Consider the following 27,834-nt stretch of genomic DNA (forward strand, 5'->3'; position numbering starts at 1 on the left):
TTAGGAGAATTTAAACGTTTAACATATCATACACCACTTTTAGAAACAGAGGTATTTAAAGAACATTCTCATCAAGTTTTACATGTTAGTTTCTCACACAATGGAAAAATGTTTGCTACTTGTTCAAAAGATGGATGCATTTTTGTAAGTTACTTCTGTTTTATAAAACCTTTTATATGGATTCTATATTTAAAAACAAAACTTATTGAATAATTTATTCAAGGTTTGGGAAAGTCAATATCCTGTTAAGATGAAGTATTTTCATGACATGAAAATATTTAGTTGGAAATATACACAATTTTCACAGTTTAATTCTTCTGATACTTTGTTACTTGTTTCTGGTGTACGCTTTGGAACTGCTCTCAGTAGTTCGGGTGAAATAGCAATATTTAGATTAGCACGTAAGGATATCAGTAAATTGTCTATATTTTTAAATTAATAATAAAGAAATATGTTTTATTAAAAAACATTTAATTTTATTTATTATAGCTGGTTTTGATCTTCAGTGTAGAGTATTAAATAAACCTTATGATATATTTGGAACATGGTACAGTGAACATTACTTTTTAAGTGGTAATTTATGTTGGTTAGCACATTTAGTTAGCACTAGTCTCCTATGGCTAAATAAGGCAAATCAAGAGACATCTAGTGAACATATACCTATTATGATTCAATTACTCAGGTACTGTATATGGCAAATAGCTTTTTATATTATGAATATATATTATAAAAGCATTTTTTCAACCATGAAAATATAAATATTTGATATATTTTAGATTTTATAATTGTAATGCTGCATCAGTTCGAGCTATAATGGTGGCTAATTGTTTAACACCTGAACAGAACGAATCTGAAGAGCAGCTAAATCAACCTTCATTTTCTAACATTAAAGAAGAAAGAGGAAATTCATTAAGTCATAAAGATATTTCATCTGCATCTTCTAGTGATGCTGTACAAGAAGAACCAGTTGTTCTTTGCCATGCATCATCCAGACTACAGTAAGTTAATGAAAAAAAATACACTTGTAATTCATATATCACTTAGTTTAAAGATATGTAAGAAAAATGACTGACATGATTAATTAAAGCATGTACAAATAGGTATAGTACATTGGAAGGTGGATTTATGAATTGGAAGAAACTAGGTGATGGTTTTGAATATGCTAATCCTATACAATATAATCAGGAATATAGACAAGTAGAAATAGCAAAAGAAGTACAAGAAAATGATAAAGAAAATGAAAATTCTCAGTGTGATGAAGAGAATAAATCTGTAAATAAAGGTAAGTTATTGCAAGTTAAGTTATTATGGTATTCTTAATAAATAAATGAACTAATATTTTTTGTACAGAATTGCCAAACATAGAAGAAAATGATACAGATGAATTATCAAATAGTTGTGAAAAATATCTTATTTTTACAACTGGATCAAAAACATACACACCACATCAAGTAGGTTTTAAAAGAATTAAAAATTTCAAGTTTCCTACACGATTAGATCCAGGACAGTCATTACGTGAAAGAATAGCACAAAGAGCAAGAGAACGAGAAAGACAGAATTCCTATGCATCTTTTACTAATTGGTTGGATTATGAATCTGTAGCTGATCAGTTTGATAAAGTAGATCATTTAATTGATCTACATGGACATATTATAGGAATGGGACTTTCTCCAGATCATAGGTTAGTTATTTATATTGTGAATATATTAATATATATTTTTATTGAAAATAAATTACATGTTTGTCACTAGATATTTGTATGTAAATACAAGACCATGGCCACGAGGTTACGTTATTACAAATCCATTACAACCTCCGCCAATAGCTCAAGAAATTGATATACATGTAATTGATTTAGTAACATTAAAACAAGTTGGTACTATGCTAAGAGCTCATAAGGCATATTCGCCAAATAATGAATGTTTTTTTATCTTTCTCGATGTATGTAATGAATATGTAGCAAGGTAAATTTAATCAACATATTTAACAATGTTATTTCGTTATAATTTAATCTTATAATATTAAAATTATGATTATTAGCGGTGCAGAAGACAAACACGCCTATCTCTGGGACAGACATTACGGAATATGTTTAACGAAGTTTCCTCATTTACGTGTTGTTAATTCTGTTGCTTTTAATCCACGGGATCCTGAAATGTTAGTTACAACTAGTGATGACTATACTATTAAAGTTTGGCGTAGTCGAGCTGCAGTTCGTTCGTTGGGATTAAATGAACATACTTTCCCTAGAGGTATGGAAGTACGTAACAGACAAAAATATCGACAAAGTAGTGGTAATGTTGACTGACTAAAAGCTATTAAATTTCCAATTTAAATTTTTGTTTAAAATTTTAAAAGATATATTATATTACTTTATTTATATCTTCTATTTAAATTTGTAAAATAATATTTCTATATAAATTTACAAATTCTATTTTCAATGAAATTAGAATAGATATATATATATATACACACACATATGATCTATAACTGTTCAGGCATTAATTATTTTATTTACATTAATTAAGGCATTAATTAAGCTATATAATATTAGATAAATATTACTCATAGAATACTATTTTTAATAACTCGAGAAAGATTTATTCTTTTGTACAATGATGTTTATTGAATTTGAGATATTTATAACTTGTTTTATAAAGAAATCCAACACTCGTAAATATTGTGGGGTTGATCCATTCATGTAATTTTATTATTCGTCATTTTACTATCACAACTCTATATGTATCTGAAAATAAATTACCTTCAGAAATAAGTTGTATGTTTTAAAATAATTGTAAAGCATAAAAGTAAGAATTTTTTAAATTTTCATGATATACTTTAATTGACAATATTTTGTACTTAAGTAATTTTCTGACTGATAATCTTAAATTAGTTTAGAATAATTTTTGATGATATACAAGTATTTAATATGTATAACTATCAACTATTAAAATAGTTTTCATGAAAAAAAAAATATATATATATATATATATATATATATATAAAAGATTAAATTCTGTTGCAACAATTTTACCTCTGTAAAGAAATGATAAATATTGGTTTATATACATATATATATAAACAGTGTATCATCAAATCTGTACAAACAACTATTTATAATTAATGTTTTCTGAGTAAGAAAATTTACTTTAAATTAGAATAAAATCTACATTTTAATAGCCATAATGATATAATATAAAACTACATAAAAAGAAGGTACTTTAGTAAAAACAAAATACATATAGACAAATATTGTTACATCAAAAAGAAAAACTAATTTAAATAAATATAACTTTTTGTTACTTATATTTAAAATATTTGTCTATCCAAATACTATATTAGAACAAGAAATATATGTGCAATAGATATATCATGTATAGCTAAGAATTATTCAAGACTCATTGGGATTTATGTTAAACATTATGATTATTTTCTTAAGTGTTTTGAATTTATTAATAAGTTTTTACAATACATAAATAATGTTTTTACAGTTTCTTTTTAAATAACTTTACTACTCCTGAGAAGCTATAAAGTGTTATGCATATTCTATATTAAATGATATAGGAACTATAATTAATTCTACTATATTCGACGAAAAGTGTATATATTTTTGCTTTTGAGTTATTTAATGAACATTAGCTATCGTTGATAAGTTTATTTTCATATAATCATATAATATATAATATATAAATATTAAATGATGTAACAGCAATTAATCACGCAATTAATAAAAATCTATATTTTCCTTTTCTTTCTTTTCAATAATGATATGCCTTATCAATACCTTTTTATTAAGAATATAAATATTGCAAGTTACATTTGCAATATTTATTCAAAAATATTATCGTTAATAATAAGAATAAAAGTAATATAATTACATTTAAAACTGATGCTTCTTTGATATTTCGAATTTCCTACAAAATAACTGCATATTAATAGCTTATCATATTTGATACCATTCAAAAATGCATTTAAAGTTACATACCTAATTTTCATATTTCTCTCTTATACAATATTAATTCAAGAAGTATATCTTTCCATTTAATTAAATTATATCATTAACATATTTATGCATTTACTATTGACTCTGTAAAAGATTTAAAAATATTTTTTTCATATTATTTCTCTTTTTTTTTATTATTTAACTTTTGTAGATATAATTTTATCTAATAACATTACCCGAGGTAGAAGATATTTCTTCTTTAGATGTTTCTGCATTATGTTGTACAATTTTCTTATGAGCATCTTTGTGTCCATGACAATGTTCACATTCATCATCGCTATCTTCAGAGCTACTTTCACAGAAACTTTTAGGTTTTTCATAAATACAACAACCTACAATAATATATAAATTATACATTTTATATTAGAATTATGTTAAAAATGAACGTTAAATGAATGTTAAATTCTAAATAATTTATATTTACATTTAGATTTCTTTTTATTCATATGTTCATTATCCACAGTGCCTTGAGTCCATTGAACTTTTTTGTTTGATCTTGGTTTTCTAAGACACAATCGAACAGTTGGTACATCCTGCAAACAAGCAACAAGTAAAATATCTTGTACCTTATAGATTTATATACTGTTGTAGAATTTAATGTTAACAGGAATCTTACAAATATATGAAAAATATTACAAAGTAAATATATTTCAAAATATATTTATTTTTCTTAAATTGAATACATTATTTTATGTTAGTAAGTAGTTGTAGTAAACAAATATAATAAAACTATTATAATAAAAAACTATATAAAAATTATTTTAAAAATTATTACTAAATTATTATATTTTAAAACTATTTTATATACTTTATAAATAACAAACACTTTATTGCACAATCTTAGTTTTCTTTAATGTTTCTATTTTATCATCAGTATAATTTAAAATATTTTTTAATATTTCAGTAGTATGTTGACCTAACATAGGAGGAGCACATCGAACTTTATTTGTAGCATAATTATATGTTACAGCAGGTCCCACAACTTTAACTTTTCTTCCACTAGAATCTTCCAATTCTTGTACCATTTTCATGTATTTTACATGAGGATCTTCAAACACCTATAAAATTCTCTTGTATAAACACTAGTTTTAAGTTATTTAAACACGAACATTTATGGTTTTGTACCTGTCTTATTGTATTTACTGGACCATATGGGAATGAAGCACCTTCAAAAACAATTTCCCATTCTTTATTAGATTTTGATTTAAATTTTTGTCTGAGAATAGGTAATAACTCTTCTCTATATTTCACTCTATTCTTGTTATTTTTATATTTATCTGTCTTAGATAATTCTGTTAATTGCATCCTTTTAAGTAAATCTAAAAATTGTGTATCACTTCCAGTTCCTACAGTGATATAACCATCTTTTGTATGAAATGCTTCATAAGGTACAATACTTTCATGTTCCGAACCCCAGCATACTGCTTCTTTATTAGCATTTAAATAATTTGATCCAATATTTATCAAACTGGCAACTTGTGTTGCTAATAAATTACACTGAATCCACTGACCCTTTTTTGTTGCCATTCTTTGATATAAAGCTGCTAATATTGCACCATGGGCATATAAACCTGTTGCTATATCAGTTACTGCAACTCCAACTTTACATGGTGGTCCACCTTTTGGACCTGTTATATTCAATAAGCCACCTATAGAAGCAGCAATCACATCATATCCTGGTCTATTTGTATAAGGTCCTTCATATCCATAACCAGTCAAAGAACAGTATATAAGATGCGGTGCAACTTCAGAAATATCTTCATATCCTAAGCCCATGTTTTTCAATTTCCCTGGGATATAATTTTCTATTAATATATCAGACTTTTTTGCCAATTCATAAATTATATGTTTTCCTTCTTTCAGATTAATACATATGCTTTTTTTGTTTCTATTAACGCTAAGAAAATAAGTTGCTTCTTCAGTTCCTTGTATAAACGGAGGACCCCATTTTCGTGCTTCATCTCCACTATTTGGTTTTTCAATTTTTAAAATTTCTGCACCAAGATCACCAAGAATCATAGTACAATAAGGCCCAGCAATAATTCGAGTTAAATCCAAAACACGAATTCCAGACAGAGGTGATTTATCATCTTTTTTAATTGTACATAAGTATTTTTTATTTCTAATATTCTGTATATTTAATAAATGTCTTGTCTTTATCCATTTTGATACAAAAATAAACATTGTGTACTTCTTATATCTTAGGTAAACAATTATTTTCACAAAGAATTTTTATTGTTCACTATTGATTTTTTTCACTGAATTAATAATCAAGATCACTAACAAGATGAAAAATATAATATTATTAATAAAACACTTTTACACTGATAACAAAACTTGTGTTATATATTTAATATTGTAGAAATATAAAAATTACAGTTTTGGATTGAAACAATTCTTATCATATCAAAATAATGACGTAGTTACAATAAAACTAAGCATACCTGAGATGCAGAATCTGTGACATCTGTTTCTAAAACGGTTTCTGTTTGCATTTGAGCAGCTGATTGCTCAGATGTTACTGCTCTCTTCATTTGGAATATGCTTTTTACGAAATTACACACCAAAAGTACAATTTATCGTAATTTTATATTACGGTTAATTCACATTGTCATTATTCATAATCTGATAAAAACGACGCCATGTTTAAAACTAGTGTAGAACTGTTTACTATTTCAAATATATTTGAACGTAAAAAACTATTTTTTAATTCATATATTATAAATAGTATAAATTTGTATAAATACATTTTTGTATTATATTTTACTTATATTAATTTATTTATAATTATAATTTACAATATTAAAAATAATCTTAAATATCTTATTAAGCTCGAAAATAGCAGAAAAATTTGTTGTGATGAAGTGTCATTAAATTCATGTGAACTTTTTATGTGCATTATAAATATCGATATATACTTGTCTATTATATTTAAATTATTTTTAAGGCAGATATTATATCAGTTGTAATTACCGTCCGTAAAAACGAACAATTTGCTAAACTGCCGTAAGGTGAATGTATATTTCGATGCATTTATACGACTTCGTATAAATACTTGAAGTCTAATGCCCAATTTTATTCAGAAATATATTTTTAAATTAATAACGACAAGTGAGATCACTTCGATTTAATAATACCTTTTAGACTCTGTGAATATGGAGGTAAAATTTCATTCTAATTATAAGGAGGTTATGTGATTGTTTAAACCACAATGAATATTTTAAATATTTATTTAATCAGATGCATGTTATGAATTTAGTAATTACATTTTTTCATTTTTAGCCAGTTACCAAAGTTCCTTTGCCATTAGAACCCATCAAATCAAATCAAGTGGAAGACAGAAGATTATGGGTGGGCAATCTAGATTTAAGAATTAATGAGTAAGTATTTACTCAAATTGATGATCATGCCTTTTTTAACATAGTGCTTTACTATTAGAAAGCAATATAATTTCTTTGTGCATTGAAAAAATCTGAAAAAACTAACTCTTTATCTGTTAACTGGTACCAACTCCTAAAACTCGTCCAAAAACATGGAACAATCGAAAAGTTCGACCTCCTGTTTCATCGATCAGGCCCACAAGCTGGTCAACCTAGAGGTTACGCATTTGTCACATATAAAACTATTCAAGATGCTAAAGCAGCCAAAGATGCTTTACATAATTTAAAAGTAGGAGCAAAAAATATTATTGTCAGATGGGCTCATAGTGTAACAGAGGTAAATATTTAAACAGCAAATATCATATTAAAATATTAAGTTTTCTAGTATAATTACTTCTTTGATAAAACAAAATTAAAATCTTTAAATTAATAATATATTATATTTCATTGTTACATTAATAAGTTAACATTATAATGGTTAACATTAAAGTATATAATGTAATACTAAAAATATTTGTTTTATTTAAGTCTGATATGGATAAACCAAAACCAAAAATAGATATACCTGCTCTAGCTGGAGCTAAAAAAGAAGATAAAAGAATCAGGTAAATGTTAATTATATCAAATCAGGTAAATGTTAAATATATCAAATGACATCAAAATCATTTTGAATGACTATTATTAAATACTGCCATAATCTTTTTATAGTCGCGAAACTGCAATTCAAGCTATAGAAGCAAAATTGAAGCTGATGAAAGAATCAGAAGAAGAATTTGAATTGAATAAACCTTTAAATGGATCACCTATAATACATATGTATCAAAAGCCAGAAAATCCAAAGCCGTCCACATCAACTCGTTATCATAATAGAAGTAGCCATTATCACAGTAATAAGCCATACAACCGCCACAAACCAAGAAGATAATTCAAATTGTTATTTTTTTTAATTTATAGAGTTACAATTAAAAATAATCATTTTCATCAAACTACATTTGTTCCATGACCATAGTTAACATATTTATATTATTTATATTTTCTATTTAAATAACATCTCTGTATTAAATCAATTTTTTTTGTTATAAAACCTTATATTTTTTAGTTTGTCTTTTTTAATCTGTTTTTCTACTATCAACAATGATTCCTACAGTGGTGCAATTGCACATTAGATACACAAGTATCTTAATTCACTAATGATGTAATGCTTAATATGTACATTAATGTACATGTATTTTCATAATCTATGATATCTTTTTATAATAAACAAATACAATACAATTTAAATACATATTTTATTGTAATACAAAATTTGACCATTCTTTTTATTTAAAATTAAATAACTAAAAATAAGAAAGATATTAATGATACAATTTAAGTAAAAGTAATACTAAATATTTGCTACAATATGCTTTATTTTAATTATAATGTAATCATTAAAACAAAATTATGGTTCTTTCAAACTTTTTTTATGTTTTCCACGCATGTGATATGGTAGGGGTACTATACCAGGACATGGTACTTGGCCAGGTATTATACATATACAGTTCATAGGACAACCAACACCGAAATTAGCAGGATTGTCTTTCTTTTCTTGCACTACATCTTCTTGCATTAAAACTTCCTGTGATTTACCAATTACTTCTTGAAGATGTAATAGTATATCATTTTTAGATTTACTATCTATATCAATTAACATGGTGTTTCCACTCTCTGTATAAAATTGAAACAAAAAAAATACAATTTTAATTGAATATTTACAAATATTTTATTATTTAGAATTTTTAATTTATCATTATTTAATTTAAAGCAGCATAATGTTATGAATATTCCAAAATTTTATATCAAAATAGAATATTTATTTAAGAATGTATGCCATAAAAAATTATATCAGTTTTTGATACATACCATAATAACATTTTATAAAAGGTGTTGGAGTCATATTTTTGAAGGTAATAACTTGTATTTTCGGATTTTTATATTGAATTTGTGACAAATGCCAAAATACAAATTCTCTAAATAAAAAATCAAACTTATTACATATATGTAAAATATAATTTTACAAAACAATACAACTTTTACCTGGCACCCTTATGATGTTCTCCATGTGTATTATAATTAACAGAAAATATTTGTATATCGTTTTTCAAAATTAATTTACCAGCGTTCAAATAATTTAATGTTCTTCGTATAGGTGCTTTACCAATCATAAAAGGCATTTTGACTATCTTTTTAAATTAAGAAATAAATAAAACAATGATTCATATCTTTAATGTCTTTTTTTTTATCAATTATCTAATTTAATATTAATCAACCTAAAATAATGTTAAAAGTAATAAAATTTATTATTGGCTATTAGCATGCACTTTATAATATTTTACAACATTATTCAAATAAATTAAGAATATGGAACACTTAATTTAAATTTCAATAACAAATATTTTTAATAAAAAGAATATTATTATTGTTTATATTTTTCATTGAAATTAATAATTTTTTACTAACTTACTACTATAATATTTCATAACCTCATATTCGACTCAAGTTTACAGATATTGCGATGATCAAATTTATTGAAATTACTTTTGGTTATGTTAATCTTAATTTAAGACTACTTTTTCTTTTGCTATTATGGGTCACCTAACCGTTAACGCAGTCAAGGAACTGGAGCTACGGTATAATCTGATGCCGGTACGTATTGCATATGTATGTGTACATTTATTTTCCTTTCTCTTTTGAAGTATCTTATCACTAGTTGTTATAAAGCCCAGTTATTTTAATATAAATTTCCATACTTAATTTCGGGTGAGTTTACACGTTGTGCTTCGTGTTTATGTTTCATAATTTTATAGTATCGCAATATGAACAATAATTTCAAGAATAAAATATTGTTCAATTAATACTTGTCATTTGGATATTTTGTTTTATTTAAATATGCAGTGCAACTTGCTTCCATATGTTCGAATTATTTTACGAAAATTTTATCATGTATCATTTAATTTTAGAAAGAAAATAAAAAAAAAGACAAAGGAAGAACAGTAGATCAATATGACTGTAATTATGACTGCCAAACAAATTCGACAAGCTTATATTGAATTTTTTAAAAGCAAAAATCATGTGTATGTACATTCTAGTTCTACAATACCACATGATGATCCAACATTATTATTTACAAATGCTGGAATGAACCAGGTATTATTGTATATTAACAAAATTATTAATTCAAGTTATTAAAATATATCGTTCATTTACTTGTTTACTTTAATTTGTTTTAGTTTAAACCGATATTTCTAGGAACAGTAGATCCTAATAGTGATATGGCAAAATTAGTAAGAGCTGTTAATAGTCAAAAATGTATTAGAGCTGGAGGGAAACATAATGATCTGGATGATGTTGGAAAAGATGTTTATCATCATACATTTTTTGAAATGATGGGTAACTGGTCTTTTGGAGATTACTTTAAAGTAATACACTAATCATTTAATGCATTTTTTATTGCAAAATTATTATTCTAATTTTTATATTTATGTCTGATTTTGTAGGAAGAAATTTGCACTTGGGCTTGGGAATTTTTAACTATTAAATTAAAGTTACCAACAGACCAATTATATGTAACTTATTTTGGAGGAGATGAAAAAAATAACTTAAAGCCTGATGAAGAATGTAAACTAATTTGGATTTCTTTAGGGTAATCAAATTTAATGTATTATTCAGTTTGTATAATATCAAAGATTATTAGCATACCTTTTAGAAGAAGGCACTGTAAATAACTTTTCTGACTTCCATAGTCTACCTTCTAGTCACATATTACCAGGAAGTATGAAAGATAATTTTTGGGAAATGGGAGAAACAGGTCCATGTGGACCATGTAGTGAAATCCATTATGATCGTATTGGCAATAGGGAAGCTGGACATTTAGTAAATCAAGATGATCCAAATGTTTTAGAAATTTGGAATCTTGTATTTATACAATTTAATAGGTAATTAACTAATAATAAATAAAGTAACTTTCAATTTTCTAATATTGTGTATTATTTCAGAGAGATTGATGGGAACTTGAAACTATTGCCAAAAAAACATATTGATTGTGGTTTAGGCTTGGAAAGATTAGTATCAATTATACAGAATAAACATGCAAATTATGATACAGATTTATTCATACCACTCTTTGATGCTATACAAAAAGGCACAGGAGCCCCACCTTATCAAGGAAGAGTAGGCATAGAAGATAAAGATGGAATAGATATGGCATATAGAGTTTTAGCTGATCATGCAAGAACTATTACAATTGCTCTTGCAGATGGAGGTATACCTGACAATACTGGTAGAGGGTGAGTTTTATTATATTTATTTATTTACTTATTTATTTGTTTTTATTCATTTTTTAATTTATATATTTTAACTATATGTTAATATTGGTATCAATAAAATTTTAGATATGTGTTAAGAAGAATTTTGAGACGTGCTGTGCGTTATGCAATTGAAAAATTGAATGCAAAACCTGGGTTTTTTGGATCATTGGTGAACGTTGTCATTGAGCTTTTTTGTAATCATTTTTATTTTAATTTATATAATTTAAAAATATTATATATGTATTATCTTGCATTAAAAAAAATATCCTTTTTTTTTCAATGGAACTGTAGGTGATGTTTTCCCAGAAGTAAAAAAGGACCCACAGCATATAATAGATATTATTAATGAAGAAGAAACTCAATTTCTTAAGACTTTAACACGTGGTCGTAATTTATTAAACCGTACTATAATAAAATTAGAAGCAAATATTCTCCCAGGTGATGTTGCATGGCGTTTGTATGATACATATGGTTTTCCAGTTGATTTAACCCAACTTATGGCTGAGGAGAAAGGATTGAAAGTAGACATGATTGGTTATGAAGAAGCAAAAAAACAAGCTCAGGTACTATATAAAGAACTTAATGACATTGCTTTAAAAATGCATTATTTGTAAAATAATTAGAATTACTTAATTTATCTTAGCTCATTTCCCAAAGTAAAAGTGATGGAGTAGATGATCAAATTAACTTAGATGTTCATGCAATTACTGAATTACAAAATGAGGGAATTAAGCCTACAAACGATTTACAAAAATACAATTATAAAATTACTAATAATAAAATATATGAAGAGTATGAATTTGTTCCATGTTCTGGTACTGTAATTGCTCTTAGACATGCAAAGACTTTTGTCGATGAAGTATCGTCCGGAGAAGAAGTTGGAATTTTATTGGATCAAACTAATTTTTATGCAGAACAAGGTGGCCAAATATACGACGAAGGATTTTTAGTGAAGATTGATGATGAAGTAAATAAATAACACATTTAAATTTTCGTATACTTATGTTCAAATAACAACCTTTATCTTTCAAGGACACTGAATTATGCATAAAAAATGTTCAAGTCAGAGGTGGTTATGTTTTGCACATTGGAACTGTAGGTCAAGGAAAATTAAAAAAGGGAGATAAAGTTTCTTTAAATATAGATACTACACGAAGGAGACTTTTAATGAGCAATCATACTGCAACTCACGCTCTTAATTATGCGCTCCGTAAAGTGTTAGGTACAGAAGTCGATCAAAAAGGTTCTTTAGTTGCACCAGATCGTCTTCGTTTTGATTTTACAAATAAAGGTTCGTCAAAAAATAATCATAAAAACTAGAATAGCAAAATATATCTCAAAATGTTTTAAGAATCTATATATACTATATATATTTATATATATATTATACTATTATATATTTATATATATATTATACTATTATATATTTATATATATATTATATATATTTATATATATATTATACTATTATATATATTTATAGGAGCTATGACTATGGAACAAATAAGAAAAGTAGAAGAAATTACATGTGATATGATTAAAAAAAATGAAAAGGTGTATGCTAAAGAAAGCAATTTAGCACTAGCAAAAACTATTCAAGGTTTACGTGCTATGTTCGAGGAAACATATCCAGATCCTGTAAGAATTGTTAGTATAGGTATACCAGTTGAAGATTTAGAAAAAGATCCTTTAGGTCCTGGTGCATTACAAACTAGTGTAGAATTTTGTGGTGGAACGTAAATACTTTTAATCCATTCAATAAAAAACATTGTAAACAATAAACATTTTTTAATTTCAATATTTTCTGCAGGCATTTACATTATACAGGACATATTGAAAATTTTGTTATAGCAAGTGAAGAGGCTATTGCTAAAGGTATTAGGCGCATAGTAGCTTTGACTGGTCCTGAAGCAACAAAAGCTCTAAAGAAAGCAGCTGTATTACAAAATAATTTAGATCAACTTCAAACAACTATACTAAGTAACAAAACTGGTGTGAATACAAAAGAACAAGTAAAAAAAATAGTCGAATTAACAGATGATATTTCACATGCCATTATTTCAAGTTGGAAAAAGGTATACATATTTTTGTATTATTTCATTTTACAACCATAATGAAAATAAAATAATCCATTTAAAATATAGGATAAAATGCGTAAAGTGTTAAAAGATTTAAAAAAAGCACTCGATGATAAAGAACGTGTAACTAAAACTGCAATATCTAATGCAGTAGTAGACACTATCCAACAAATAATTCAACAAAATGTTGGGTGTCCAATATTGGTTGAAGTACTACAAGCATATAGTAATACAAAAGCTTTAGATTCTGCTCTCAAAAAAATAAAGACAATATCACCAGAAACAAGTGCATTACTTATAAGTGTAGATCCTGAAGCTAACAAAATTTTTGCACTTAGTTCAGTATCTAAGGTAAAAAAAAAATGCAGACAGCAAAATAAATTATTTAAAAGATACTTTTATCATATTTTGATAGTATTTTTATTATTATGTTTTATGAAATATAACAGTCTGCTATGAGTAAAGGATTGAAAGCAAACGAGTGGATTCAAGAAATTGCTCCGCTTATGGAAGGGAAAGGTGGTGGAAAACCTGAATCTGCTCAAGCTTCAGGTACTAATACATCGTGCGTAACTAAATTGCTATACAATGCTAAAAATTTTGCAAATTCAAAGCTTGGAGTAACAGGTAAAATCTAATGTAGTACTTATCAGTATAAATATGTTATGAAAAAAAACTTTCTTTGAATACAAAATATATTTTTAGAAGATAATATAACTGAAAATCACAATGAATTGAGAAATGATAAAAAATTTGTATGTTCAAAAATTTTAAAAAACAAATTAATACTCTCAGGTAATATTGGAAGTATTATGTGCTATCGAACTCAAATAGTAGCTAAATATAGTAATACTGAATTGATTATATCACAATATAAAGATGATGATGTTAAGATCAAACTAGAAGGAAATGATTTTAAATTATTTGATAGTAATGCAATTATGTTGTATTTATCAAATGACGAGTTAAAATGTTCAAATAATCTTCTTGCATTCAGTGAAGTTTTACAATGGTTAAGTTATGCAGATCATCACATTTTTCCTGCAGTAATTGGATGGGTTGCGCCATGTCTTTCAAAAAATGTACCAGATAATATGAAAACAAATATTAAAGCATCTAAAGAAGATGTTCTTTCTTCTCTAAGAAAATTAAATGATATACTGTTAACAAAAACTTATTTTGTTGGAGAAAGAATTAGTCTTGCAGATATTGCTGTTTTCACTTCCTTAATGCCATTATATGAACATGTATTAGATCCAATATATAGAAAACAATATACAAATTTAAATAGATGGTTTTTTACAATCTTAAATCAGTCACAAGTAGTTAGTGTGATAAAAGATTTTAAGGTATGTGAAGAAGCTTTAATTAAATAATAAATGTTATATATTATTTTTGAAATAAATAAATGTTTTTTATTAACAAATTATTGTTTATTGTTTATTGTAAATATATCCTCCTTCTCATATACTATTCTTATCTTTCTTAATAAATTATATATATTTGTACCCATCTTAGCAGAAATTGGAACAATAGGTAATTGAATTTTCTGCTTAAATATTTCCAATTTTTCCTATAATTATATAACGAATTAAGTAATTATGAAACTATTTACTTTTAGAACAACATTAACTAGAGAAAATACTATCTAACCATTGCTCCTGGTAAATCTATCTTGTTTGCTACAATAAGAGGTGATTTTTTATTTAATTGTATATTGAATTCTGTAATTTCATATCTTAAAGTTTCAAAATCTTCCCATGGTTCATTAGAAGTAACATCAATAATAAATAATAAAATTTTACAACGTTCTATATGTTTAAGAAATTGTATACCAAGACCTTTATTTTTATGAGAATCAGGTATAATGCCTGGCAAATCAGCCACTTGAAAATTAATAAATTTATTATTTAAAAAATAATTCAAATAAATTATTAAGTAATTGCTAATATTATATTACCAACCTGCAATTTGCTCATAATCATCATATAACACCATACCTAAATGAGGTTTTAATGTTGTAAATGGATATGCGGCAACTTTTGGTTTGGCTCTAGATATTGCTCTTAGTAAGGTACTTTTACCTGCATTTGGAAATCCAATCTAATACGAAAATTTGAAATATTGATAGTTTTTAATTATATTTTTATAGACAGATAAGAATAATGATATAGTTTATACTCACTAATCCTACATGTGCTATACTACTAATTTCTAATACATATTGTAAATCTTCTCCACTTGCACCATATTCACTTATACGTGGAGATTGCTGTGTATCTGATTTAAAAAATGCATTTCCGTGACCACCAGCACCACCTCGGGCAGCAATAAACATCATTCCTTCACGATTTAAATCAGCTATTATGTTTCCTTTCATATTACGTACTATGGTACCCATAGGAACATGTATTAAGGTATGTTCTGCATTTTTTCCAAAACAGGATTTATTATAGCCTTTTTCTCCATTTTCAGCTTTAAGAACACTACTTATATGTGATAGATCTGTAACATCCAATGTTGCCTGTAACATTTTAAATATACATTCTTTATATATTAATTTTCAGTACTATTTAGGTTTAATTCATTTTAACAAATTATTTATTTTCGACCTTAAGAATTACATGGCCACCATGTCCACCATCTCCACCATCTGGCCCAGCAAATTCATTTGACCATAATTGTAAAAATGATATATTGCCATCACCGCCTTTTCCGCCAATTGTTCTTATCTACATATTAATGTAGATAAATATTCATATTAAACGTAATTAACTAAACGTAATTAATTAAAAAAGAATTATTTCATACCTTCTTCAAATCAACAATACTCCTTTCTATATTACTCTGTGTCTTTGGTTTCATATTACGTAAAGGTTTAGGGACATTTTCTTGTTCTTCAGATGTACAAAATGATTTAAATATTCTTTTATTTATGCTTTTACATCTTTTAGTACCTATAGTGATAGTATACACAATGTTCTGTTTCCAAAGAGAATTATACATAATTATATTCTTTATTTTATGAATACAATGCATCTGAAAATAAATTTACAATACAGTACATTTTTAAATGAAAATAAAGAACAATTTAACAAAGAATTATATTTCCTTAATATACATATAATAACACTATCTTGACACTGAAACATTTAAATTATTTTCCAAAATATTTGCTATTAAATTTTGATGTATATCAATAACTCTTTTTCTATATAAAGGTAATCTATCTGATTTATAACTTATTCTATATGTCCTTTTTTCTATTTTTTCTGAAGTTTCATATAATCCTATAAAATTAACATCATTTATGATATGTCCTGCATGATTATATAATAACACATAAAATTTAATAGGATCAAATTTTTCATAAACACTAAAAGTTATGTCAAATATATATGTATGAGTATCTACATTAGTTGTATTTGTGTATAACATATTTGCAGTTGGATTTGTATCTTTCCATGAAAAATTATTACTATTATATTGCAGAATATTTATTTTTTCTTTAGGAGCAATATTCAAACTATTTGGTGGTTCAGATTTTATAAATATATGAGTTAAAGCTCCAGCAGAATGAAATTGTTTATTCAAGCTACGATATCCAGTTGTCATATAATTTTGAAAAGCTGACCAATCAAATGGATTAATTGTTATTAATACAAAATTTCCATGAGCAGCCATTTCTGTAACTTTCCATGAATCGTCCCAACGTCTTGATGGATTATCAAGAGATGTACCACCCTGACCATTACATAGTGTAACTAATACTTGACCATTACTCTTTATTTGTTCTGATGCACTTATAAAAAACTGTTTCAATAATTTTCTGTTTCTTTCTATTCGCATTTTACCACCAACATGGGGAAAATTAAAAATAATTTTATTAAATAATTCTGTTTTTAATATTGGATGCTCTTTTAATTTTGTTGCATCAACACCTAATAATACACGAACTCCTAAAAAAAATATTATATATTTAATTAAGTTAACTACAATATAAAAAAAAAATCTTAATTATTTTTAAAATATTAACCATTATTTTTTAAGTATTGTATGTTTCTCTCTGCAATGACTTGATTAACTTCAGCTTCATAACATGTTGTAGTAATATTAATTTTTAAATTAAGATCGAACAGTGCAACAGAAAATGAAAAATTACCTTCTCCAACTAAGAGTACACGATCATTTTCACTAAATATAGTAAGTTTCATAATTTCAATAAATCAAAGTATTATAATTTAAGTGCCATATTATCACTGTTAAAATGATAAATTTATATTAATTTACATATACTATTACGTATTTACTAACCTTTAAAACTTAGCTAAGTAACTAACCTTAACATAAATAATATAGTATTGATGAATATAAAAATTATACTTTATGAATGTAAACGCTCGAAAAAAATTAATTTTCCGTTTTACTATTTATGATAATATATTAACTTAACCTACAACCTTAACAAATATAAAAATTGGTTTCTAGTAAAATAATTTCAATAAAATTGATAATTTTAAATATTATCACATTGGAATTTGAACAATGAAAAATATATTTTTTTTCAAATATATTCTTCGAGTAAAATACATAATGCATAATGTATTCTTGTTACTTTCTTCTGAATTTTACCTATGAAATATTTAAAAATCAATTAAAAATATAATGTTTATTAATCTCTTATATTATTAGTTGATTTAAGTACATAAAAGGTTCACATGAAATATCATATAAAAAAATCAATAGATCATAACAATATATTTAAATTTCTATGATACAGAAATGTATAAACTAAAATTCTTACTAAATGTTTATAAATTCATTTTTTTATTGAAAATTTGTATTAATGTATCTTGTTTATATTGTTTAATTTAAATTGCTTTTTATTGTATTTTAATTATCCTGTATTAAGAAATTTAAGAATTACTAGTAGTACTATTAAGTGGTTTACTGAACACTAACTATATTACAATACAATAATTAATATGTAATATTATTTTTTGTATTATTTAATATCAAATATGTATAAATTTATTAAAAGAATGTATTGTTTGGATGACATATAAGAAACCGTAAGCATTTATGCACAATATTAATGTGCTAGTTGATTACGGAAGCAATTTAAAATAAACCTTGTGGTTTGCTTATATATTTGGCTTATAAGCGAAAGTTTGTGACATAATAGTACGACGAATGAATGAAACTATTTTTATACGATAGTTCGATGAGTCTGTTATAAATTTAGTATCATGAATTCACCGTATGATTCTGTTTTTACGTACATTGAATATATACGAAATGCTAAATTTCTTACGAAGATTTAACTAAGCTCATCAAAATAAATTAAATTTACTTAATTGATTATTATTCATTAACCTATAATGTATTAAATAAATTTATAAGTAGATACCTAATAATATATATACAAATTTATTCTTAAATATCCAATGTCTTTTTGAATTTGTAAGTACTTAGTAGCATTCATGTAGAAATAAATAAATTAATTATGCGTATGCATACTTCTGAAATAAGTATCTGAAAAAGTTGAAATCGGGTTAGGTATATATGTACTTTCATACAATTCGTAATATCGCAGCACGCAAGTCCGTGAACAACTGATATGTATTCAATCCGTAGCAAAAAATATTAACTTGTGATTTGTCATTGTAGTATATGTTGTACCTTGTGTATTGTACCTTGAGCACCTATAACATCATGTCGTCGTGGTTATGTCGTCGACATGCATAGTCGATTCAGTGTTTTTTGAAGTCAAGGGAAATCTAGACCGATTATACACGATATTACTAAATTTTAATAGTAAGTTATAAAACATCATATCTGAGTCACTGTTCACATAGTTATATGGATAGCTTATTGTTTATCGAAAATATCATTTTATCATATCGTACTATAGTAGAGATTTGGCATATCTTTGTATGTTTTCTTAATTGATAAGCAGAATATTGCAAATATAATTATATTTGATTGTTATCTAATTTATAAATCGTTTTATGGAATTATATACTAGAAGAAATTTAATTACAATAAAAAATAAAATTTTAAATTAGAAGAAAAAAGTAATGTATTTAATTTTAAATATACACCTTTTTTTTATAATAATGCATAAATAATTGAAGTTAATAAAAATTAAAAAAATAAGTAAATAAATATTTGTTGTATATATTTTTATTATATATAATATATACATAATAAAAATATGTAGCTTTAAGTATTAAATTACGAAGTTGTAATGTACAAGAGGAAAAGGGAATAAATTTAAAAGTTATTCAACATAATAATAAAGAGTTGACGAAGGCTGGTAGATTAAATTAGATTATCTTATGTAATAAGATCTATGTTAATTATATAAAATTAACTTTGAAAAAATAATTTATAACATTTTCGTTCATTTAATTTTTTAGATCAATTTTATTAGAACGTATAAATTATATGCCAAAGATATACGATAATAATTGTCATTTTCATAACGATGGCAATTATAAAATGAAAGAAAAAAAAATTAATTGATGAAAATCCCTGAAAGTTGTTAAATAAAAGCATCTTTTTTTCTTTCAAATCAATTTCTAAGTATCAATCGCACTTGAGTAATTCACCTGTATGTATTTGCACGCTTACCAGTGAAACTGTATTGTTAACTCATGTTCACATAGCAACTATCCATTGATTCAAAATTTATTGTTAAATCACGCAATGTGAATCTCAAATAAAAATTACTGAAATTTGTTTGTTATTGATTTTCACTATTTGGATTTTATTACTTCTTCAATAACAATAAAATTGATGAGAAAAAGAAAAATATTCGTTCCTTTGTAATTGACAACCGCCCCTTGTACATACATAACGCGCTTATCACGGTTAAGAATTTATGTCAACCGAAGTTTCGCACTTCTGAGTTTATTTTGGCATTATTGTAACTTGGCAACTAGACTAGTCGTACAAGGCTAAAGGAAGAACAGAACCTCAAACAGATAAATTACGAAGAAGATTTTAGTAAATATTATAAAGTAGTATACTCATTATAAAGAAACTAACCGAAATGTTGAAGTTTTTGTTAGCGACACTGCTTTTTTTGTAACTTATCACTGTCAACTAACCATCTGTATTTAATTCACACGGTAAGTACAGAATTCAATGTTTTTATGTATTTATACATAGATGATTGCGAGCTCGATACCTCTATTAAAAAATCGGTTTAATGATAAGATAATCGATTGCTTTCGATAAAGTATCAATAATTTTCTATTAAGCTAAGTTGGAATCTATTTATCAAATTTAGCAATGAAAATTGCTATTATAATATGACTGTTATTATACGTGATAGTATGTTATCGTGTGTCCTATTACTTATTACGTGATCACAGCCCTACATATCTCCGTGATATAACTCATGAAAAACTTAGAAGCTAGCATTCGGTCGATCTACCTTTAAATAAACTATGAGTGTTCCGTGAGATATCACGTGTCCTAGTCAAAAGGACTTTTAGGTCATATTAAACTTAATGCTTAAGTACTTGTTATTGAAGGTCTACAGGTTCTTCACCTGTATTGCATACAACATACCACATAGGTATGCGACTATGAGTTCATTTATGTTTTATAACATGTTATTATGTTGTTTGTTGTTACAAATCCGTAAATTCATTTACAATTGTAATAAATTTTTGTTTTTACATGACAGCAGTTTAAATAGCAAGTTATAATTCATATAAAATTTATTAACAAAAATATTTCATTGTAATATTTAAAAATGTAAATTGTACTACTAAATCTACCGTTCATATTTACAATTATCCATTCAATTTTGTAAATTTAACTAACAAGTATACAATATTTAACAACATAAGAATGTTGTGTTACACACACGAATAGTTATGACATGTTGCACATTTAATCGATGACGTTTTACCTATAGTTCTATAGCCTTATATTCACGTGCGTCTTATATTTATATTATATTTTAAGTAATTATAAAATAAATCTTATAGTTGTATACAGTTCATAAATCATAGAACAATATATACTAACGAAATTAGTTTTATTAAAATAAAGTGAAAAAGCAAATAACTTTCACAACTTCAAAAATCAAAACAGAATTCGATTAATTTATCATAATATTATAGTTACATATATACAATTGCAAAGAGTGTAATAACAATTTAAAAAATAAAATCGTATGTGATTTCAAATAACAAAGGGAATGAAAATACAACTGCAAGAAATTATCCCACCTCAACTGAACGGAACTCTTCTTATGTCTAGAAGTGGTAACATCAGGGAGGGTAACCGCATGACGGCGCCACGAGAGCGTCGCGACGCGAGCTATGGTCGTCAGGCGGCGCCGGTCGTTCGTCACGAAACGAGGCGGGGTTGCAGGAGAAGCTCTTGCATGAAGGAAGAAAAGAGGCAGCCAATTCGTGTGACGTGAACTCGAGCAAAAGAGAAAGAACTGAGGAGAATTGTGAACAGAACAGTATAAGGCATACAGCGAAACTAGCGCCTCCGTTTGTACGTTCTTTCGTTAATTTCATACCTATCGGCTTATGAAAGAGAAACACGGGTTCCTAGAATTAAATGCCAAGTCGTGACAACGTATCTCCTCAACTCTTTCGTCAGTTATTCCCACCTTCCTCTTTTTTTTATACACATTCGCTTCTTATCCTCTTCAATTTTACGTCCTTATACTGGTGTTTGTCATTTACGAAAATATACAAAATCCGAACCTGTTACTACCAGTTTTTTGTGGTGATATCATGGTGTAGCAAGATTTAATCAACGAAGGAGAAGAAAACTTGTGCATGAAACGATCCGAATGTACATGAACATCATGCGTGCTTTTTTTACATATGTACGTGTTATATTGGTACGATGTACGATAGTGTCTCGTCGTAGGTCTCTTTCGATCCTACCAGTGACTAATTGAGCGTGCAAATTCAGCAACTTTATGGCTGGACAATGCATCGACCAGGATAATGACCGAAAACAGAAACATCAAGAAATTCTCTTAGTTCTATTAGGATTTTCTACCATCGTCCCTCTCGTCTCCTTTATGGGTATGCCCTACCTGATGTTTAATTCGATAAAATTACATTTATGAAGAGAGATAAACATGTTTTAGAAGTTTGATTTATGAGAATAAATTTTGATATTTGCACATAATTCAACTCTTTCTATACTTGATTACAAATATGCACGTGTCGTGCGCGTGTGGTGAACGCATAGAGTGCAAATCTGCACGTATGCGTAACCATGCACGCCGGTTTAGAATATTTATGCGTGCATAACTTGTTAGAAGAGAGAATAATGAAACATTAACAAATTTCTTATTTGCAGAGATGAGTATAATGAAGGATGCAACGATTTATTTGTCATAGTGTCACATTACTTTCAATTTCCTTATAATTGTCACGAGTAATTAATTTGCTATTAATTTAAACAAATAATATACGAAATGCATTCAACGTTTTATAAAATTCAACTATTAAATTTTTATTTATATGTACATTAATAATAAACATTAAAATATTATTTATTATAAACACATCTTAAATAATTTTATATTAATTAATACAGGTCACTTTTCTATAATCAATTTTTTTTTAAATATTAAATTTCTCAAAGATCTAAATTTTTTACCAATATCAAGAAATATATATTTGACCAATAGCAAATAGCTTAATAAATTAATAATGTTACACAGTGCAAAGTAACTCTTAATTATTTCGATTAGTATATACATGTTAAAAATATGGGCAACTCGATATATAATCAAAATTATTTCTTAAACTCGTGTTAAAGCGAAATTAACCTACTTTGTCGATATCCACATACAGATTCGAATTGAACTTTTATTATTGCACAGCTTAGATATTTGTAAATTATTATTTTAATTTCTTTTTAAACATATTATAAGATAATATGTATTACAATTAACATTATGGCTACACGCTTACAATTTTTGTGATGAAACGATATGTTCGGGGAAATATTTATGTTGTATATATAATTAAACGATTATTGATACTGATAGATGTTATATCCGAACCATACAATAATACGTCAATCATTCTAGTTCAATTTCACGAAATGAATAAAAAAAATTGTTATAAATATTATGTATGTAATTATATTGTTTTCTTAAAGTTGTGAATCAGAGATTCATGCTATGGTCACTACGGTAATCAATATTATTCCTACTAATTTCTTCATATTATAATTGAAAACAAACAATAAATCGTTGAATTAAAATGATTTAAAATTAAGTTATATTGGAAAGTGAATACATTTTAATTGATTACGTTAAAAAAAAATTTGTATATAACAAATATGTTGTAATATTATGTTTTATTGTTTAATATTATTACTATACAAATTTTTCGAACAATTTCATATAATCAGTGATATATTGATAATGTGAAATTTGTGAATAATGAATTGAATAATGTGATATTTTATTAGATAAGACAGATTCAGTATTTTGGATTGTCATTTTAAACACTTTCATGATGTTCATTTCACATTAACTAATTACCCCGAATTATACTTCGAAAATTAGACATTAGAAATCAGTTAATTAAAATTACAATCCTTGAAAATAATTATATGTATGAAAATAATTATATTAGTAAAATTTTGTAAATTGAATATATAATTTTTAATATATCTTTTATAAATAATTTATAATATAAAATTTACTTATGCTAATAAGCATTATAAAAATTTGAAATTATATATAAATTTTTATACATTATATATATCACATATAAATTATTTATTATGTTAATAAATATCTTTCTGTTTTTCGTAGCACAAATTTCATCGAATGAGGCTTCGGATACAAAAAATTCAGGATAAAGAGAAAAAATACACAGTAACAACGAAAAATTTTTAGATCAACGAATAAATAATGTAATGATTGTAGTAGCAAGAATTGTACAAAAAGCAGATGGATCAAATGATAGATAATGAGGAAATACATCAAATAATGCGTAATACGTTATGGCCCTTTCTGCATACAAAATTTAAAAGATCGTCTGTATTTTATAAAAATATACTCGATAGAGTATAAATCTTTTATAACGATATATAAAAGCGCACCGTTGCCTTTTTCATAATCAACAAAAGGAAGCCTTGCAATGTCAAAAAGAAGGCAATCGCTATGAAACAAGACCGATTCGTAAAAGAAAGACACATTCAAGTTTGAATTATTTAACGAATATTCAAGATAATTGTGATAATAATTATGGATGAGATAAAGGTAGCGAACTTGGGCCAAGCGGCATCAGCCGCGTGCTCGATGGCTACAAATTTCTTGGCGCCAGTGAAAACCGAACGGCAGATCTACGAGAATTCGATGCTCGAGGACGATCCCAATGCCAATTCGGTGGTGTCAACTTCACAGGAGGATAGGACCGTACCGAGATGGGGTCCCAATCACAAGGGTGCTCAAGAACTGGCAAATCTTTATAGCACTGGTAATAATTTTAGTCATCAAATTTTTATTAAAAAATTTTTAATAACATTATAATATTTATTAATATTTCTAACAAATTCAAATATATATTATATATGATAATATATATTGATAATTTGATTATATTTAATGTCAAAATTCAAAAAAGGTATATAAGTGACACATATACATATCATATGTATGTTTTCTGATTTTAATACTTGCCAAGATACTGGCTATACATTGGTCACACCTTGGAATTCTCGCCTATGAACAAAAATAAAGAGTGTCTAACAATACATATCTCTATATCTATACAGAACAATACTTATAGTCATTATTATGGTACTCATATCCAAAGATTTTACACTTTATGGTAAAATTACACATTTTTTAAATTTCATTGATGTTATTGTAAAATAACGTTTTTGTTATAGGAAAAAGAACACAAGAGTACATTTGTGTTGGCATCTGTATTACACTCATCGTAATTAATTCGATATTTATTCTTATCAGACTACGACTAGAAAATTTAAGCTCAATAGCGATAGCAGCATTTTGCGGTATCGTTACTGCAGATTTTGGATCTGGATTAGTTCATTGGGCTGCCGATACTTGGGGCTCTGTAGAACTTCCAGTTCTTGGGAAGGTAACTTAGAGCTAAATACATCTACCTAATGTACTTAATGTGCCTAATGTACCTATTATGGAAAAAGATTTGAAATATACACATATTGTTTCATCAGTTGTTAAATATAAATATATGTACATTTTCAGAATTTTTTAAGACCATTTCGAGAGCATCACATTGATCCAACAAGCATAACAAGGCATGATTTCATAGAAACTAATGGCGATAATTTCATGGTTACAATTCCATTCCTTTATAAATTAACATGGGATTTTTTAACTCTCCCAGAATCAGAGATACAGCAAAAATTTGTTTGGACATGTTATTGGTTTTTACTTGCAATTTTTGTGGCAATGACTAATCAGGTAATGAGATATAATTTAATCTTATTTTTATATTAGATAATTTTGTATATTTCACAAAAAATTATAAATTTTATGAACATTGTTTTAATTCTACTAGATTTAGTATCAATAAAATGACATAATAGTATCAACATAAAAGACTTTTTTCCAGATACATAAATGGTCACATACATATTTTGGATTACCATCTTGGGTTGTTTGGTTACAAGAACATAGAATTATATTACCTAGGAAACATCATCGGGTGCATCATGTTGCACCACATGAAACTTATTTCTGTATTACTACTGGATGGTTAAATTGGCCACTAGAACAACTTCGTTTTTGGTATATTCTAGAAACTGTAATTGAAAAAGCTACTGGCTGTAAACCCAGAGCGGATGATTTGAAATGGGCACAAAAACGATCTTGAGAATTAATGTATTTTATGATTTTATGCATTTTCACGGATAAAAAAAAGATTTAACGAAAAGTGAAATTTTCCATGAATTTGTAACTTCATGGAAAAATATAGAAAGAAATTTCAAATAGAATATGCTGAGACGAAAGTTAAATCCATATTGTAATTTTTTTCTTATATTTAGCACTACGAGGCCTTTCCTACAAAATAGATAGCGTGATTAAAGACATTTAGTATTACTTAAATATGCTTTTGAAGTTTACACATTTATAATATATATAAATGCAATAATATAAATATGTATATATATTACATAAGAGAAATGTGAGTACGAAATCATGTTTGTGTAATTTTTTAATTATGTTTTAACAATTGGTCTGACGAATCAAGCAATTATACGTTTATGCACCGCACAATCATTACACAAGTAGCACAAATTTAAAGCAAAAGGTATTAATTTAACATTTTATATAATAAGTTATAAAGTATTATAAATCTACAGTCAAAGTACTGCAGTACATTGTGGATGAGAATTATTGTGTACTATATTTAAATTTTAAACACAATGTCCAGTGGCTATAAAATAAAACTGAATGTTAAAAATAAAATGCATTGATATATACATGTATATGCATACTACATGTATTTGTATACATGTACATATATATGTATAAAGCGATATATATGTATACATATATACATATATATATGCGTAATGAATTAATTTAAATTTGTTGCTTACATCTCACACATAAATATAAGCAGTGTAATTTTACAGGAAAGATATAATTTATGTTAATTAATGTGCTAATTTATACTAGCCTAAGCTGCTGTTTAAGTACAATCATCAATTTCCCTGAACCTCTAAAAATTTTTAAATTACAGAAATTCAATAAAAAGTATTAATGTATAATAATATTTTATCAGAAATTAATATTGTCAATTTAACTATTACCTATCTACAGTATGTGAATTTTTATATATTTGAATATTTTTTCTCTTCAAAAGAGGAAATATCAACTGTTGTTCATTAATAAATCTATACATTTTTTAATATATTTTATACAAGTTGTCAGTAATTATTGAGTTGATATCTCTTAAAATTGGCAATCATTTTCAACCTTAATTTAAAATGTTAGATTATATTGTCACAGTTAAAGC

General features: G+C 26.1%; 7 protein-coding genes across 8 annotated transcripts in view; 4 read left to right on the forward strand and 3 right to left on the reverse strand.

Moving 5' to 3' along the window:
* The window catches only part of Fbw5 (F-box and WD repeat domain containing 5), a 3,380-nt gene extending 1,032 nt beyond the window's left edge, over positions 1-2,348 (forward strand). Inside the window, exons 2-9 of the mRNA XM_017900297.1 lie at positions 1-144; positions 224-401; positions 490-682; positions 777-998; positions 1,101-1,282; positions 1,351-1,681; positions 1,752-1,964; positions 2,041-2,348. The exon at positions 1-144 is cut by the window's left edge and continues 13 nt beyond it. Of these exons, the coding sequence (XP_017755786.1) occupies positions 1-144; positions 224-401; positions 490-682; positions 777-998; positions 1,101-1,282; positions 1,351-1,681; positions 1,752-1,964; positions 2,041-2,308 (1,731 nt within the window). The 3' untranslated portion in view covers positions 2,309-2,348. The remainder of the gene's footprint in view (positions 145-223; positions 402-489; positions 683-776; positions 999-1,100; positions 1,283-1,350; positions 1,682-1,751; positions 1,965-2,040) is intronic.
* A 2,482-nt stretch (positions 2,349-4,830) lies between these two features.
* On the reverse strand, positions 4,831-6,525 carry LOC108547678 (succinate--hydroxymethylglutarate CoA-transferase). The gene is made up of 3 exons (XM_017900296.1): positions 6,448-6,525; positions 5,129-6,282; positions 4,831-5,061 (listed from the first exon to the last, which is right to left on the reverse strand). The coding sequence occupies exons 2-3, from the start codon at positions 6,185-6,187 to the stop codon at positions 4,831-4,833; spliced, it is 1,290 nt and encodes a 429-aa protein (XP_017755785.1). The 5' UTR covers positions 6,188-6,282; positions 6,448-6,525.
* A 466-nt stretch (positions 6,526-6,991) lies between these two features.
* LOC108547698 (probable RNA-binding protein 18) lies at positions 6,992-8,376 on the forward strand. The gene is made up of 5 exons (XM_017900321.1): positions 6,992-7,164; positions 7,286-7,383; positions 7,507-7,720; positions 7,912-7,988; positions 8,092-8,376. The coding sequence occupies exons 1-5, from the start codon at positions 7,159-7,161 to the stop codon at positions 8,306-8,308; spliced, it is 612 nt and encodes a 203-aa protein (XP_017755810.1). The 5' UTR covers positions 6,992-7,158; the 3' UTR covers positions 8,309-8,376.
* A 448-nt stretch (positions 8,377-8,824) lies between these two features.
* mRpS25 (mitochondrial ribosomal protein S25) lies at positions 8,825-9,633 on the reverse strand. Its single transcript, XM_017900323.1, has 3 exons — positions 9,460-9,633; positions 9,286-9,392; positions 8,825-9,090 (listed from the first exon to the last, which is right to left on the reverse strand). Exons 1-3 carry the CDS (start codon positions 9,594-9,596, stop codon positions 8,825-8,827), a joined length of 510 nt encoding a protein of 169 aa, XP_017755812.1. The 5' UTR covers positions 9,597-9,633.
* A 382-nt stretch (positions 9,634-10,015) lies between these two features.
* Positions 10,016-15,183, forward strand: AlaRS (alanine--tRNA ligase, cytoplasmic). The gene is made up of 15 exons (XM_017900281.1): positions 10,016-10,182; positions 10,383-10,569; positions 10,653-10,841; positions 10,920-11,065; positions 11,166-11,357; positions 11,418-11,708; positions 11,814-11,923; positions 12,021-12,292; positions 12,373-12,696; positions 12,762-13,020; positions 13,213-13,465; positions 13,540-13,804; positions 13,874-14,158; positions 14,257-14,434; positions 14,513-15,183. The coding sequence occupies exons 2-15, from the start codon at positions 10,426-10,428 to the stop codon at positions 15,181-15,183; spliced, it is 3,579 nt and encodes a 1,192-aa protein (XP_017755770.1). The 5' UTR covers positions 10,016-10,182; positions 10,383-10,425.
* A 77-nt stretch (positions 15,184-15,260) lies between these two features.
* On the reverse strand, positions 15,261-18,021 carry LOC108547668 (mitochondrial ribosome-associated GTPase 2; the record flags this gene model as incomplete). Its single annotated transcript, XM_017900282.1, has 8 exons — positions 17,844-18,021; positions 17,185-17,766; positions 16,619-16,704; positions 16,420-16,539; positions 15,993-16,331; positions 15,772-15,910; positions 15,461-15,693; positions 15,261-15,380 (listed from the first exon to the last, which is right to left on the reverse strand). Coding segments are annotated over exons 1-8 (1,797 nt in total), but the record flags the coding sequence as incomplete, so codon positions are not given.
* Positions 17,941-26,733, forward strand: Kua (Plasmanylethanolamine desaturase Kua). 2 transcript variants are annotated; one of them, XM_017900298.1, is made up of 6 exons: positions 17,941-18,010; positions 22,088-22,878; positions 24,633-25,299; positions 25,715-25,926; positions 26,055-26,273; positions 26,425-26,733. In XM_017900298.1, exons 3-6 carry the CDS (start codon positions 25,068-25,070, stop codon positions 26,683-26,685), a joined length of 924 nt encoding a protein of 307 aa, XP_017755787.1. In that variant the 5' UTR covers positions 17,941-18,010; positions 22,088-22,878; positions 24,633-25,067; the 3' UTR covers positions 26,686-26,733. The 2 variants fall into 2 exon arrangements, with proteins under 2 accessions (XP_017755787.1, XP_017755788.1); XM_017900299.1 differs by lacking the exon at positions 22,088-22,878 and having other exon boundaries at positions 17,981-18,010.
* Positions 26,734-27,834: the final 1,101 nt, after the last annotated feature.

Source organism: Eufriesea mexicana, unplaced genomic scaffold, assembly GCF_001483705.2.
Source record: "Eufriesea mexicana isolate 0111107269 unplaced genomic scaffold, ASM148370v2 scaffold1140, whole genome shotgun sequence".
NCBI lineage: Eukaryota > Metazoa > Arthropoda > Insecta > Hymenoptera > Apidae > Eufriesea > Eufriesea mexicana.

Excerpts from the sequence above, each read along its gene's own strand:
- LOC108547698 (XM_017900321.1), top strand. Across the intron at positions 7,384-7,506 it reads CTAGATTTAAGAATTAATGA|GTACCAACTCCTAAAACTCG; the intron begins GTAAGTATTTAC and ends ATCTGTTAACTG. Across the intron at positions 7,721-7,911 it reads GGGCTCATAGTGTAACAGAG|TCTGATATGGATAAACCAAA; the intron begins GTAAATATTTAA and ends GTTTTATTTAAG.
- Kua (XM_017900298.1), top strand. The coding sequence starts at position 25,068 with ATGGATGAGATAAAGGTAGCGAACTTGGGCCAAGCGGCATCAGCCGCG. Across the intron at positions 25,300-25,714 it reads GGCAAATCTTTATAGCACTG|GAAAAAGAACACAAGAGTAC; the intron begins GTAATAATTTTA and ends TTTTTGTTATAG. Across the intron at positions 26,274-26,424 it reads TTGTGGCAATGACTAATCAG|ATACATAAATGGTCACATAC; the intron begins GTAATGAGATAT and ends ACTTTTTTCCAG.
- AlaRS (XM_017900281.1), top strand. The coding sequence starts at position 10,426 with ATGACTGTAATTATGACTGCCAAACAAATTCGACAAGCTTATATTGAA. Across the intron at positions 11,358-11,417 it reads GTATTTATACAATTTAATAG|AGAGATTGATGGGAACTTGA; the intron begins GTAATTAACTAA and ends GTATTATTTCAG. Across the intron at positions 13,466-13,539 it reads GTAGAATTTTGTGGTGGAAC|GCATTTACATTATACAGGAC; the intron begins GTAAATACTTTT and ends TATTTTCTGCAG.
- LOC108547678 (XM_017900296.1), bottom strand. The coding sequence starts at position 6,187 with ATGTTTATTTTTGTATCAAAATGGATAAAGACAAGACATTTATTAAAT. Across the intron at positions 5,062-5,128 it reads CAGTAAATACAATAAGACAG|GTGTTTGAAGATCCTCATGT; the intron begins GTACAAAACCAT and ends AGAATTTTATAG.
- mRpS25 (XM_017900323.1), bottom strand. The coding sequence starts at position 9,596 with ATGCCTTTTATGATTGGTAAAGCACCTATACGAAGAACATTAAATTAT. Across the intron at positions 9,393-9,459 it reads GAACATCATAAGGGTGCCAG|AGAATTTGTATTTTGGCATT; the intron begins GTAAAAGTTGTA and ends TTTTTTATTTAG. Across the intron at positions 9,091-9,285 it reads TTTTATAAAATGTTATTATG|AGAGTGGAAACACCATGTTA; the intron begins GTATGTATCAAA and ends AATTTTATACAG.